Here is a 15,949-nt window from a genome sequence, read left to right on the forward strand (position 1 = left end):
AGGGTGTTTTTGTTGGCTGTCACTCTCTAGTCAAACTATTTCACTGGTGTGATTTGCTTAGATTTCACGGAATGCTTTGGACTCCTTTAGAATAAAAGGCACTATGTAAATCTACAGGAACAATTCTTGCTATTTTCAAGAATTCAGACGGGCCGCTAACATCATGGTGCTCTGATCCTGTGTACCATGAATTTACATCCTTATTGCTTAACACTTATCATCATTAAGTTAATTTAATGCATTTGCTCTTATCCAGATAATTCCAATATCTGAATTAGAAATGGAAAGCACAGTAGCTTTGAAGACTGTACTCTTGTAAATTTTTAGAATGAGCTAAACAAAGATACTGCACCTGAGAAAACCTCCATTCTTCCTCTTCTCTTCATAGCTGTGTGTGTTTCTACATTTGAGTAACAAGTTATTTGTGCTCCAATTTTTTTTTTCCATAAAAAACTTCAGTTACTGGAAATAGTGCATACGGAATGCCTTAATGTATTGTCTTTTCAAAATTGGTGTGGGAGTTGCACAAATACTGAAGCATGTAAGAACTAGTCATCTAAAAATCAAAAGGCACCCAAAATTTACTTTGTTAGCAGTATTTTCTTCTGAAATAGGAAGTATTGCGATTTCATAAGATATTCCCTAGAAGCTGCCAGAATCCCATAAATTAGTCCTAAAAGTTAGTGACATTCAGATACAAACTCGATTTCATATCTGTCTACCATAACATTGAATTCACAAAATAGGGTGTACTACTGCTGATCAGAGTACCTAATTTTACGGAAGTATTTTGAATACAAACCCTGATATTTACTGAAAGCCTGTAGAGACAACCCAAGTACTACTAGTAAAAGTACCAGTTGTCTTGGATTGTGTTACCTTTCTCACCAGTTCAATGCAAATACAAGTCAAAGGAAATCTTGATCCATTTAAGGCATGCCATTTAAGCACTTCCCTCTACCTGTAACCTATGTACTCAGACGACAAAAGCAATGTAAACAACTAGTTTGCTTTGACTGGGAATTAGAGACTGTTAAAAGCACCACGGCATATAAATTAAAAAAACTCAGACACACCTAATATTGGAGATTAATGCATTTTTAAAGCTATATGAACAAAATATCTTAAAATTCAATTTAAAAATACTTGCTGGTGTTTTCAGTTATCACCAGCACCCACATCTCAGAAAAGAAAGTATAAAGGCCATCACATGTATACAACCCCTACTAAATGTTTATTGGTAGGTCTGAGAAAAGGAAGCTTCTAAGAACTTTGTTTTGGTTATGAATACAGGGAACACACTACAGAGGGAACCTATCACTCTATTAAGAGAGCTTACCTTTAGAGACTCCAGATTTTAACTTTACACCATGTATAATATTAGACTTGAGAATCTGGACAACAAAATTTTGTACAGGCAGGCAGAGTCAAGTCTACCACAAAAACTCTACTACAAGCTTTACAAACAAACTAGCAAAATAATTTTTCCATTCATTGTATTTGTACATGGTTCCTTCCAGGAAAACCCTTCTATTTGTTAAGCTCAAATGTAACTAGTTAGGAGGTAAAAAAACAAAACACCCAAAAACAGAACAAAACAAAACAAAAAAATGAAAAAAAAATCCCAAACCTAAAACAACTGAACAGAAAACCCCACAAATTTTCCCCCAAACTCCAAAACAACCAATATAAGGGTTATACAATTGTCAACACTGAAAACAAGAAAACACACCTTTAGCAAAACCTCACAAATAAAAGTACTTTCCCAGAACTCTATTTCCACGGAGAAGAGAAAATCTTCTTCAACTTCCATGTCATCACTCACTGAAGAAAAATTTTATAGAAAATTTTATTCAACATACAACATTTTCCAGCAAAAAAAGGCAATATACAGGAAGAGTTGTTGTACACTGCGGCTACAGAAACAAAATAAAATACTGGAAAAAAATGTAAAATTAAGTGTGAATTGCTGATTCTATCTTTACTGCACTCAAAACTAGACACGCGGCTGGCATTAGCTCCAAAATAAAAGGAAGCAGTCTGGGGACTGAAATAAAACTACACACAATGAATATCAACATCAGTGAAATTCACTTGCAGACTCACCCAACAAAATTAACCTCCAAGTGTTAAATTGTACATGTTCATTCATTAAATATACAATTTCAGTTTTTCTTTTTTTCTTTTTTCTTTTTTTTCCTCCTTTTTTATACAAAGTCAACAGCTTACTAAATACTAGTGAGCATGCCCCTCTGTGCTAAAAGGCTATTTCTTGTGTTTTCCCCATCTCTTCCCATGTTAACTAAATTAATGATATTTATAATCCTTTCACTTGCTTTTGCCAACTTTCAGTGTCATTCTATTTCCCAGAAGATGGCATAATAAATTGCAACTGTATTCAACAATGGTTGAAAATTTAATAAAAAGACCCAAATGTCTCATTTTAGGAGTCAGGGCATCCACTTGGCAAAACAGGATGCAAAGTAGTGACTAAATTAAATGAAAACTAGTTTATTAAAAAAGATTCTATGCAGCTGGAGGAGACAAAAATCCCGAATAAGTGCCAACAATGTACACAATGAAGTAGAGATTGCTATTTATTGATGATGTGAGTTTTTTGCATTTACAAATGCACAAAAATGTCATTTAAAGTATAACTGAAGGAAATAAATCTGATGTGAGTCTAAACATAAGACTTACTAGCTGCAGTGATGGTGAATACCATACCAGGAAGGGCAGCCAGCCAGCTTATGCCATCTATAAACGTACTACAGACAAATATTTTGCCAATGTCAACTGTTCTACTAAACTCTTCCCTCATTATGCTGACAATTGCCTTGCATTACGTTTACCATAAAATAACTCTCATTGGCATCCAAGCTTTATAAAAACACCTTCATTTTGCTCAAAAAGGGCAGTCAATAGATACAGAGAAGCCAAACTGAACAGCCTCAACAAAATAAAATTAACATCAGCAGCAAATCCTCTTGCTGAAGACTTCAGATATAGTGCACGTGTACCAAAGTTCTACAGTTGTTAAAAAGGTGCACACACACACTTATTTTTGTCCCTTGCCTTGACAATCTGGTTACGTAAGTCAGTTATGGATTTTAATAGCTTTTTCAAGGTAAGTGTAGCGACTTCTCTTTGGGGCTTTATTGAAATGGTCAAGCCCTAGCCATGGCCTTGGATGAGACATGTTGCCTAGAAAAGAAAAGAGAAAAAAAATGAAGTTTTTAAGAGTAAGTTGAAAAGACTCCTTTACACAAACTACTCATGCGTGCCCTGTTCAGTTTGCTAGGAATCATACAGTATGGAAGAGGGCTGCAGAACACTCCTATAGTCCCCAGCCATGACAGCTGCTTTCCTGACCACAACTTTCCTCCCAGTAATATTTCTACAACTGTTTCTGCATCAGGTAGCTGGTTTTCCTCCTCTTCAGTCACTTACGAGAGTTTACAGCAGTGAAGTATGTGCTGAAGTTAAAAAAAAAAAAACAACAACAACAACAAAAAAAAAAAAAAACCCTTGCTTTTGCAATTTATGGCTAGAGGCATGTCAACTGAAGTACCACCTTTCACAGAACTGCTGGGCAGTGCTTGAAAGAGGAAATCATCATCTAAATATGATAACCTATAGTATTTGCCACAGTATAAGTGATTGCTGCTGTATTAAGTTATTCTTATCACCTCGTTATGTAGGAACATTCTTAAGTACATGTAAAATGCAAATCATGTGTTCATTAAGAAATCATGTAACCAACCTTGTATTTATTCTGAGAAAAAATTTAGTCATATTTGGACTATACAGAAAACATACAGAATTTTTCACTTGTTCAACCCCATATTGTTTTACCTGCTGCTAATTTTCATGAAAAATCACATTCCATGTACTTCTTGCAAATGGAAAATACTCCCTTTTAAGATGTCTTCAATGAAGAGCATCAAATGTTCTTTGAAGTGAAATGATAGCGGCACAAACTAAATAGCCCCCCAGCAAGAGAAGCACACTCCTACATTTCAGGACATCAACTGTAATCACTAAAGCATAAAACACTTGACCTTTCTGGTTGCCTGCATCTGCATTTTTGGATATATTTTCTTCAATCAAAATATTTTTTCTTTTTGACGTAATGGTCGATGTCCAATATAAAAGTACTGCCAATCTGGCTGAGATCACCTTAATGTCTTTTAAAGAAAGAAACTCAATCATATGCTGTTAGCACAATTGTCATTAGAGTGCATCTTTACAAAAGGAGAGGGACAGCATTGATCGACACCAACTATGTTGATAAAATTAGTGAAAGCCAAACCTTCAGTTCAGTCAGTCCAGCACATGTTAAAATCTGGTATTTATAGGAACTTGTGAGCCCTACACCTTGAAATACTATTTAGATAAGAAGGCATTAGAACATCATATTACCACCCAACAGGAGAATCTTGTGGGGAGTTAATTCTATCAAAGTCTATAATATCAAAAGGGCAACTCTCAAATGGAAACCCACTAGTCTCAGATTCCCTACAGCTGCTTCAAACACCAAGTTCTCCCCTTTCCAATTTCTTCTATGTTCTGTACTTTTGACCTAGTTACCTAGTCTTTCACATTGCCTCAGCAATACTGGCTCTAGGTTTGCTCAGGAAGTCCAATAACTCATTTTGGACTATTGCCTTCCCTTTCCCTGCACTCAGAAAGATGACTTAGAATAAAATCAGGACTCTGCCTGCTCTGAACACACAAGAGCGAGCTTATTTGCCCACTGACAAATGTCTACCTCTGAGTTAGTCATCCAGAGACCCCTCACAATGTGTGCAGAAAACCAGGTCCCCCCAGTGACACCAACCACACTTCCCTCTGCGCACTGATGGCCTGTTCACATGGAGACATCCAAAGTTTTGGCAAGTCCCCTCATATTCACAGCCGTTAGCCATAAACCTGCTCAAATGCTGGTTGTTCAAATGCAAACTTTTAGCTCACAAGCAAACACTATGCAGTAATTCATATGTCTACAGAATATATATTCTCAAGACTAACAGTGAAGTGTGCATGCAAGTATAGGCAAATACTTGCTTAGTTACTATATTCAGTGTACTTGACGTACAAAGAACAACTAATCTGTTTCTGTGTTCTGAGTTAAGGATAACTGCCTTATAACAACTGGCAGACCTGACTTCAGGAGGTCAGAATAGTCAGATTGAGAACAACTCACCAGGTTGGGGCTCAAAATCTTTCAAGTTCACTTCATACTCATCTTCATTGAGATATTGGTGTCGGCCCATCATTACAATTGCAAATTTAAACTATGAAAAGGAAGAAAACTGTTAAGATACTGTACTAAAATAAAGTCTCCAAGTCTAACTTCATAATATAAAACACAGCTGGTTATGAGTGGTATTCTTCAGGGGTTGATACTGAAGTCAATCCTGTTTAAGATCTTCATCAACTACTTAGACAGCAGGATAAAAATGAACAGTCAGGAAATCTTGAGACTGCATCTGGAATATTGTGTCCAGGTTCAGGCCCTCCAATGAAAGCGCATTGGAAACAAACTGCAGGGGTTCCAGCAAAGGCCAGTAAGACAGGGGGCTGTAGCACGAGGCATAGAAGCAGCTAAGGGGAACTTGTTTATCTAGCTCAGAGAACAAAAGGCTAACAGGAACATCCAGTCTTCCACCAACTGAAGGGTGATACTGTGAAGACTGAGGCAGACTTTTCCAAGTGGTGCACAGCATAAGGACAAGAGGCTACTATCAGAAGCTGCAAAATGACAAATTCTGATCTCAGGTAAGAAAAAGACCTTCACAATGAGTGATACAGCTCTAAAATAACTGTCCAGAACGTGGCAGAACTGCCATTCTTGGGAATATTTAAATTGCGACTAGGTAAAATCCTGAGCAACCTGACTTAACTTTAAGCTAGCTCTACTCTGAGCAGGAAACTGAAGCGCGTGCCCTCTTGAGCTTCTGTACCATCCAAACTTTTTCTAGGTTATTCTGCTATTTTGCGGAGTATCTCATTTTACACAGTACAGAAGTACTAGTCCTACACATTTTACCTAATTATTCTCAGAAAGGTCAGTAGGGCAAGCAACTGTTCTACTGATCAACATCTACACTTATCCCAAATTTACAGTTTTCAAACTTTTTGAAATAAACTTAGAGTCTGCAATCAGCAATAAAACTTCTTCCAACTTGCCATTACCTTTTCAAATTCTTTTTCTTGTATGTCCAGCATTGTCTGAATCCGCTTCATAACTTCTCTGAAGTGTTCACCCTAATGATTACGACATTTTTAACGTCAAAAAATAGGAAGCAAAAGGGGTGCCGTAAATATTTCCTACTTCAAGCTACATCAGAATACATTGCATATCTTAATCTCTCAGCTATTACCAAAATTACTGAAGTGTCAACACTATCTACTACAATAGAGTACGTACAATGTACAGCTTTCTATAAACTCGGCATCTGCAAGTCTTACTGATTCGTCTTTATGCAATCTCTCCCATAAATTGACTTGCTCAATATATACAAGTTAAGAAACAAAGTTAGAAATTAGCAGCAAAATAGGGATTTTAAAAATATACGTATTATTATTTTTAAGTGATCTTTCCTAAGTATATTGCTTCTTCAAACCTCTACAGCTGTGATGCTTCCCCTCAACTGGTAAATTTTATAGTATTTTTCTGCATGTTCTGTATATAAGCTGCTTGAAATATAATACCAGACAGTGTTAACTTAAAGATCAATAGAGCTATCTTAGGGAAATGCAGTGCAAATAGTCTCCACCAAAAATTAACACAAAGATCTTACTCTACATTGGTCAAAAACATGGAAATATGGTAAAATGACACAAAGATTCAGAGGTGTGGACATATGTCTCACTCCAAAACTTCCATGAAACTATGTAATTTTCGTATAAACTAACAAACAAAAAACAGAAAAATAGTTTAAAAGCACAAGTGCTAACTGCCCTCATAAAAACACTTTTCTATTGAAAGAAATAGTGTGACACTTGGTTAGAGTAGCAATACATAAAAACTTAATATAAACTTTCAAAATTAGCTTTCATTCTTGTATTAACTTCCAGCCCTGGAAGATAAAGCACACCAAATTATTAAAGTTATGAAATAAATTATAAAATGCAGAGTCATCTTAGAAAATGTTCAAGAAAGCAAACTCACTCATTTGTCATAATCATTTGTCTCAATAAGAAGCCAAACAACAATGGCTTCGCCACTTTTGCCAATAAGTTTACATCGGAATTGCTAACACAGTATTAGAAATCAGATTCTATTTTTATTTTAATATTACATATACAGCATGTCAATCACCAGTTTGATATTCATGACCTAAAAAGGCTCACTGAAACACTGAGCAATCTGTATATGCAAAGGAAAACCAAGACAGCAAGGGATTTAACCACAAAAATGCATATATGGGGCAGAACTTTTTTTTTCCCCTTTTTTAAACAGCAACAATTTTTACTAACTCTAATCACTTTCTTTTACAGTATTTTAAGAAACATCAAAAAGATTATTGCATAAGGAGAAAAGGGAGGCATATGTACCTGGTGTATCCTCAGCAAGAATGGAATTCCAAATGTCCCAAAAACCTCTTTGTGGAAATGTGCCACTGTGATTAGCATCTCATTTTCTTTATCTATATCTACCTGGTCCAGAGGAATTTCCTAGATCCAGACATAAAATTAAGACTGCAATCAGCTAAAGCTTCCACAAAAAAAAACCAACATATTAAGTAACTAAATGCATACTTAACGTATTATTACTGATGCAAAACAAGTCTATTTAAAAACAATTAAAGACAGACCTTTTTTTTGACATAGTGTCATCTCCCCACCCCCATTCATTTCTGTCACAACAATGCTTGAGCTTCCCCTATTCAGTAAAACACTCTCTTGGCTTCCCTGGATGGCTTTTTTGACATGAAATCTTCCATCAGCTGTAGTTACAAAAATATCACAGACCTTCTCTTGTCATCTTCTCATTACAGCTTTACATTGGAAGCTTACTATTCTTTTTTTATTTCTTATCTTTGAGGCAAGTTAACAGATTTGCAAGATGAAATGTTTAGAAAAAATCACACTAAGTAACAAGATTTGGCTCAAGAAGCTCTAACTTAAAAAGAAAAGGAAACAGTCTTCTAGAATACAATTCTGCATATCAATGTGGGTTCCAAGCATGAAAATTTGCATGATGAGTCCCCATACAAACCTTGGAATTAATTATTGCTAAGAAGGCAAATGTTCTCAGGACAGGCCCTTGCCAATTGTTCACGTTTTGTTATATAAACGTATGTAAAGATTGAAAGAATGGAACCATTACAGGGTAGGAGATGGAACAGAGATTTTTAGAAGGATTATCTTTAAAATATATATGTATAATCGCGTATTCTTGCTTGCTGCAAGTATCACAGTATTTGAAAAACAGAATCTAGGAAAAGACAATAACCACCTGAAATACTTTCTTCTTTCAAAGTCAAGTTTTAAAGTTTCTTAAAGAAAGTAGTATTTACCTCTATTCGAAACGTTCGACTTGTTGCAGGTGACAAACACTCTAACAGCTCATCTTCCTGATGGACACCAATTATTTTGTAACTTACTATTTCTAGCAGCCTTAAAAACACATGAACAGAAAAAGCATTATAAGGGGAAGGATGGAGGGTGGTGGGGAAAAGACAAAAAACAATGCAACATTAGTTTCTCAAACCTGAAGAAGAATTAGTGTAGTCAGAATGTAAACAGATACTAGGATTGAATTTTCTGTTTTAGCAGTGCAAAGGTTTTAATTATTTTTAAACTCTCTTTAAATGACCTCACTTTTCTCTCCTGAAAAGCGAACAGCATGAATTGGAAACAATTATTACGTTGTGAATTAATAACTGAGATTGATGAATCTTAAGCATCTCAAGAATTTATTATTTATTTCATAAACTTACATAGCTACGTAAGATTCCTATTTGTATTTAATAAGAACTCTCTTAATGAGACTCCTGAATCTTTTCATTTTTTAACACAGTATTAGACTTCATTTCATAATAATAGTTTTCACAGTATTTTAAGTTCTATGGATACTTTTCTGCATACAATCACATAGAAGAAATCCAAAATCTTCCAGCTTTACCTTAATTTCCCTGAACCTTTTTCAGAGAGTTCTACAACTTTTTTACATTCTTCTAACAGGTCCCGCACACACCCATGCTTATCTGGATATACTGTTATTTCCTAGGTGGTATTTAGAACAGAAAAGTGATTAGAAAACCTGAAAATGTAAACAACCATATTAAAGCACAGAAAACACTGGATTCTTCATCAAAAATCCATATTTAAAAAATAAAAATTACTGAAGTGAACAACCGCTTCAAATTTTTTTTTTAAGAACTGGCATTGTTTTTCTATAAGGTACAGCTCTGTTCTAACTTGGTGTTCTTCAGAGACAGCAGAATGTACAAACTGTACCATAACCACAGCTGTACCAACTTCAACAAAGAAATTATAACAAATAACAGCCAACCTCACTCACCTCTTCCCTAAACTGGCTATTTAGCCATATGCATTTAAAACTTCTTCTGTTTTCAAAATCAGTTATTTTCATTTTGAGCTTAAAGAAGAAAAGAGAAACACTTTAGGCATACTTTGTACAGGGCAATTTTTTTTTTTTATTATTCACACCAACAAAAACAAAAAACTCTTACCTGTTGATAGTAAAGTTTTTTAGGTTGCCTAGGCTTGAAGAACTGCAGAAGATCTCTTAAAGTACCTTCATAATTATGCCTAAGAGGATTGCCAGGGCCATCCCTATAACTACAGAAGAGAAAAAGAAAAAACACAAACATCTCTTTAGAATCCATTGATGCTCAGTAAATCAAAGTACCAAGAACATTTTTATTCCTGGCTACTAGTTTCACGTAATTGCTAGTACAGGCTAAACAGCATTATATCCAATGCTTTACTGATTTTTAGAAACAGGCAAGCACATGGGAACAGAAATACCATTTGCTGTACATGTTAACTCTCTCAGATGTTTAAGAGTTTACCTTTAATCCTGCAGAGTGGCAGACCTATATTCCTCTGAAACTACTAGTATAGCAGCACTAAAGTCACCTGATTCAGATTGTGAAAGGTTAATTTGTGGGGCCATATGACACAGCAAAATTCCAGAGTGACCGAAGCCCAGTAAGCTACACAGAGCTATCCAAACTGGGACAGGCTCCTTGATGAGGAAGGGAGAGACCTGCAGGTTAATGATTCAAGAGCACTCTACTTTTACATACCTACAAAAAGTTTATACAATTTGTGTGTGTGTTATTCCTGCAGCATATACCTATAACTACCAGTATGCTGTTTTCTGCTGCAGTTGCAGTTTCCTATAGATTCAAATCCAGTTTTACACAACTGTGCCCAAAACCACCACTTTAACCAGAAACATCCCTTTTAGCAGCTCTGTGGGATCCCAGTCATTGTATTGGGTCTGGCCAGGATGGAGTTAACTTTCCTTATTTGCAGGCTTCCAGGAAATAAATAGTAAAAATAAAAGTCAGAGACAAGTAGCTCCTGCATTTAAAGCTTTAACAGCAGCAAGAATCCTGCTTTTACATATGCACTTATTTCTGGTCTCCTCCATTCTAGACATCTGCATATTCTGAAATAGCACTTCCATTAGTTTAATAACTTGACCCATACAGTAAAGGCTCTGAAACAATTAATCATTTCAGAAATGTTATTTAAACAACAATCCTTTAAAATGCTTGTTGGTTTTTTTTTTTTTAATTTTACTTACTACAATTCTTATAAAATGAACAATTCATGGGGTCTCTAGAGCCAGCCACTGTAATAGTTAGTAAACTGTCTATGCAACTTGCTGTGTGTGCCAGAACGCTAACATTATAATGATAAAAAATTAGTTCACAACATGGAAAAGCTACAAATTAACTGAAACCTACTTATTTTGGGGCTAAGTATTTTAAACAATACTTTAGACACAGAACACCAAACTAGAAAATTTGTCTTACCCTTGAGACTTGAAAAACTGTAATAGCATTGGATCCGTATTAAGTCTTTGTGCAACTGTCTTTGCAACCTGCAAACAAAAATTTGTGTAAGTTCTGATTTTTTTCAGACAGTTGTGGCACTGCTCTACAGTCATACAATCACAGAATGGTTAAGGTTGGAAGGTACCTCTAGAGGTCATTTGGTGCAACCCCAATCATTCATTATTCTACTTCAAAAATATTATGCTAGAGAAATAATGGGAGAGATCCACTATGTCTACTTCTCCAAGAAAAGAAGAAACTACTATCTCTAGCTTCTGAACAGGTGACCCAGAGTAAGAAGGAAAGGGAATGGGAGGGGAACATGTCTCTAATTACAATAAATCACTGTCACCAAAAGGCCACAACAATAGCTCTACTCCTCTTTTGTTTTTCATTATAATATTTTTTTTTTTTAGGAAACCTGTATTCTTTGTTCTTTGAAGATTCTCACTGTTCTTCAACTCACTCATAGGAAATTAGCTTGCTGGGTTATATCACCATGTTATTTCCATCAATATTTTCATGTCACAGCATGAAATCCAATTAATAAATTATTTTTTTTTTAAAGTATTTTCTTCTCAGAAGCATTAGTGGTTTTCTTATTTTTTTCCTTACCATAATGCAAGAAGTGTACAAGAACATATCTACTCTTCCCTAAAAATATTTATAACATGCTTATGAACTAATACAGAAGTCACTTCCAGCACAAGGAAATAAATGCAAAGAAACAAATAGGGTACGTGCCTGAAAGTAGTTCATTCTATTGGATAAAGTAACAACAAAGCCAGGGTCATTGGGGATGGTTTTATCACAGAAAATGACATCCACTCGATGATAGAGGTCTCTGAAGTATTCTTTAGCTGTTGGTAGTTCGCTGTTATCATTTTCTGGATCATCCCTACAGGAGCAGAGAAATGATAATACCATTACACATTACATTGTTATAGATACACGTAGCTAGGGCTCTTAAACAGGTTCTACAGTAAATCAGTGACAGTTGAGAAATACAGAAATAAAGTTAAGAAACCTTTTTAAAGAGCCACCACTTGTACACAGTAGAACTAATACAGTCAGTAGTGACTCACACCCTTGAATATTTCTGTGCAGTGCAAGAGTCACTGCACTTGCACACCGCGCTCTCTCATTTGGCAATCTGGCAATAGACAATTCCACTCATTTCACAGCAGCATTCTAACAGCTTTCTTCCCTCCCTCTCCACCCTGGCACATTAGTGTGTGTCTTTATTAATGCTGCCAAAACTTTCTGTATACCCCTGTATCAATTGCTTTGCACAGAGGCCAGATGTACAACAGCACTCCTTGAACCACAGAAGCAAAACAACCTGCACAGATGCTGGTTTGGGTCACTACTGACCAGTACCCCTATCTTCTCAGCAGAGAAATAGCACCAGGGTACAAGCTGTGCACTTACCCAAAACTCAGCAGCCAGCCAAAGGTGCATAACACCAACTGGGTCAACAGGGAATGCGAGTTCCAAGGCATGACATGAGAAATACATTCATCTCACATAATCTGGGGTAAGAGTGCTGAAGATAGACTAGCTGGCTTCCACCCACTGTCAGCCCATGGAGAGAAACAGAGCAACACAGTTGGGTGTGACCATCAGGAGTGAGAGCATTGAAATGCTGATTTATAGCCCTGACAAGCTTAGGAAAGATCCCTTTAATGGATAAAGAAGCAGGAGTTCTCCTGTTGCCTTGGAGAAAACTCCAGTCGAAGCACCAGTACACCCATAACTTGTATACACTCAGGCAAACTGGAAGCATCTCATCACCGCAGACCAGTATGGAACTTAAAGTGAGCATGAATAAAAGGAAAAAGGGAGAGGAGTTCAGTTCTAAGTTGAAAGGAGCTCCAAGTCAAGAGCCTTGTACAGCACTGGTGGTACAGAACCCAAGATCTGAAATTCTGGTAGGCTCTTCACTGTTTGGATTACAGTGGCTCCAAGTAAAAAGCTGCAGAACTCAGATGTATTGCTGAACCACGCTTTGGTAATAGTGAGACGTATTTCAGTATTTATGAGCATTAGTTTTCTAAACTAGGATGAATTTCCTTAAATTATGTGAAGTTATAATTAAAAAGCTATCAATATATTTTTCATTTCCCCTTTGAATGAACAAATGAGAACTGCTGAGAACATCTACTGCTGGAAAACTATACTTTGCTCCTGTTAGAGTACTAAATTAAAGGAAGTTCTGTTTTCAAAGTGAACCAGGTGATTTAATTGTAATGATAAGCCGGCCCTTTAAAATACATACTTCTGAAACACTATGATGTCACCATCCATGAGTTCATCAAGAGCTTTATCAAGAGATACATCATAGTCCTGAATCCTTTCTGTTAAATTGGGTTTAACTTCCTGCAACGAAAAAAGAAAATTGTTTATCACACAGAATAAACAAGAGACAAAAATAAAAGTCACAATAGTAAACGTACTCAGACAAGGTAACTTTTATTTTCTTTCAACTGAAAGAAGTGTGTGTGTATACTTTTTTTTTTTTAATTAAATGCAATCTTAGCTAAGGTTCACAGCCACCTCATTATTATGGATAAAAATGCTTATTTTACCAATACTTTACCTTAGGATTCTCACTCAAGTTATCTTAATTTTGAAGTATTTTATCATTCAGTATTATCATACCACTGAAATTTTGTAAATTTCAGATTAATTTTCTACTCGTGCAGCTTCCAGAAAGATTGGAGAATACTAAGTATGCTTACTGATTTAATAATGCAGAGCTTTTGTAAAGGAACACGCACAAAAAAGACAACAAAGCCCTATTAAAAATGCTTATACTATAAAATATATATATACATATTATTTTTACTTGTAGGATAACCTCCCGAGATAAAAAGCACCTGCCTATAACTAGAAACAAATGCAATCCTGACCCGTAAAGGAGTACAAATGTTTTGCATATTGCAAGGCACATGTGATTTTTGAAAATAAATACATACAGCAGTACCTGACAAGTCTGCTCTATAGCATGGAACTGCATGTGTGCCCCTGGAACCACCAGAGAGAACTGCAGGACTGCTAACAAAACACACAAAAAACAGTTCCTTGTTCTTACTATAGTAAGAACTTTGCCTTGGCAAGATCTGTACCTTCGGTGCTCAATAAATACAGCAGTTGCAAAGATTTACTATTTCTGTAATAGAAATATGTTAGCAGACAAAGTATTTTGTCTGCTGACTTTGAACTTGTAGAAGGAAGGAGATGATGCAACATTTTCTCAACTCATCTGTCTAAGAGGGGCACTGAAAATACAATGGCCGATAATGTTGGCAGCATAGCTCCTCTAACGCTGAGTTTCAGAGGGTATGCACAGATTTCATACTAGAAAAGCTGCACATGTAGGAGTTCATGTAGAGATTTTTTTGTTTTGTTTTTAAAGCCTCAGACTTCTAGTTTTCTAATTTTAAATCTGTTCCAAAGTTAACTATCTGCTGATACTCTCTTGCAGCACTGTAGACCTCAGTCCTACTAGTTAGAGTACTTATGACTTATAAATTATTGCCTTTTTTTTTAAACCAATAAAGCTTTTTTTTCCCACCCTCTAGCTACAGAATGTAAGTGACAAAAATGTTAAATCATAATACTTTACCACCTTTACTTGATCAAGTCAAAATATTCATCCCTTCAGTTCTCAGGAAAAATGTATTGGTTTGACAGAACCTTGTTAACAGAATCATGCCTCACAGTGTATTATAACATACATGTAACATTATTAGTCGCTTTTATGCACCTTTTAAATATTGAACTTCAATTTGCAAGTAGAGTTTCACCATTTGGTTTCTTTAAAAGAGTTGGGAACATTAGTAATGTACTTAAGTATATAAGATAACAATGAAACAGATGTGTAATATCAAAAGTTCAGAGATACGCATTTTGAATCATGGAATAATTTTCATTTGAAGGAACCACTGGAGGCCTTTAGCTAAACCTCCTACTCTAGGCAGGGCTAACTTCCAGTTTAGAGCAGTTTGCTCAAGGCCTCATTCCTTCAGGTGCTGGAAATGTCCCAAAGATTGCAATTCCACAAATTCTCTAGATGCAAGTGTTCCCTTCTGTGTGAATGACTGGATTTACGAGTGACAGAACTGTGTCTGTGTTGTACATGAGAATGTTAGGTCACAACTGCCATGCTAAGCTTTGCATCTCAACCTACTTGGTTATTTATTATCCACAATTTAGAACATTATCAAACAGTGGTTCATCCTTAAAAAAAAAAGACCCCAAAATTTGCTACTGGTACAGCAATAATGATTTTTACAATAAACAAGTCTATCGATCCAAACCTCATAGAGGATAAGGTTAGTTTCTTGTGGAAATCCTGCTCTCTCACACATAACTGGAAGCAAGTCACCTGTTGGAAAAGAAAAGGAGTGTGAAATGCATTGCACTGTAACTGCTTGCAAGACCTACCCGTAAAGTAACAGAGAATCTATTTTCTTTTGTTCTGGTTAAATAGTTTTAAAATGCCTTTCTAAGGAATGGAACCTTCTAGGCTAAAGCTGCCCATATTGAGATTTAACCCAGAGAGAGACTTTAAGGTTTCCTTTCACTTCATCTGAACAACAAAAAAAATGTGCAAGGCCATCCAAGATCAAGGAAATTAAATTACAGTGTTCCTTCTTCAGAGATGGATTTAATTTTAATTTTTTTTTTTTTGAAATCACATGGATAAAACACAAAAACATAAAGCATGTACAAATCAACAGAATGAGATATTCAAAATGATAAAGTATCTTAACTTGGTGGCCACTTGTTGAATTCCTTAAATGGATCCATATGAAAACCAAGGCTCACAGCTAAGTAAACCCAAGCAGCTATTCTCAGGCTACCAGTGTGAAAACGAGTACAAGAGTACTCAAATTGTA

At 35.8% G+C, this 15,949-nt stretch overlaps 1 protein-coding gene across 2 annotated transcripts in view; it reads right to left on the minus strand.

The window, feature by feature from the left end:
- Positions 1 to 1,830: 1,830 nt before the first annotated feature.
- Positions 1,831 to 15,949, minus strand: part of USP7 (ubiquitin specific peptidase 7) — a 71,716-nt gene continuing 57,597 nt past the window's right edge. For both annotated transcript variants that reach the window (XM_066977784.1, XM_013189510.3), the window contains exons 20-31: positions 15,368 to 15,435; positions 13,324 to 13,424; positions 11,790 to 11,943; positions 11,025 to 11,092; positions 9,708 to 9,816; positions 9,536 to 9,613; positions 9,137 to 9,237; positions 8,529 to 8,628; positions 7,564 to 7,683; positions 6,199 to 6,270; positions 5,207 to 5,297; positions 1,831 to 3,204 (exon numbers count right to left, since the gene is read on the minus strand). In XM_066977784.1, the coding sequence (XP_066833885.1) occupies positions 3,098 to 3,204; positions 5,207 to 5,297; positions 6,199 to 6,270; positions 7,564 to 7,683; positions 8,529 to 8,628; positions 9,137 to 9,237; positions 9,536 to 9,613; positions 9,708 to 9,816; positions 11,025 to 11,092; positions 11,790 to 11,943; positions 13,324 to 13,424; positions 15,368 to 15,435 (1,169 nt within the window). In that variant the 3' untranslated portion in view covers positions 1,831 to 3,097. The remainder of the gene's footprint in view (positions 3,205 to 5,206; positions 5,298 to 6,198; positions 6,271 to 7,563; positions 7,684 to 8,528; positions 8,629 to 9,136; positions 9,238 to 9,535; positions 9,614 to 9,707; positions 9,817 to 11,024; positions 11,093 to 11,789; positions 11,944 to 13,323; positions 13,425 to 15,367; positions 15,436 to 15,949) is intronic.

The sequence above is a fragment of the Anser cygnoides genome, chromosome 15, assembly GCF_040182565.1.
Source record: "Anser cygnoides isolate HZ-2024a breed goose chromosome 15, Taihu_goose_T2T_genome, whole genome shotgun sequence".
In the NCBI taxonomy this organism is placed as follows: domain Eukaryota; kingdom Metazoa; phylum Chordata; class Aves; order Anseriformes; family Anatidae; genus Anser; species Anser cygnoides.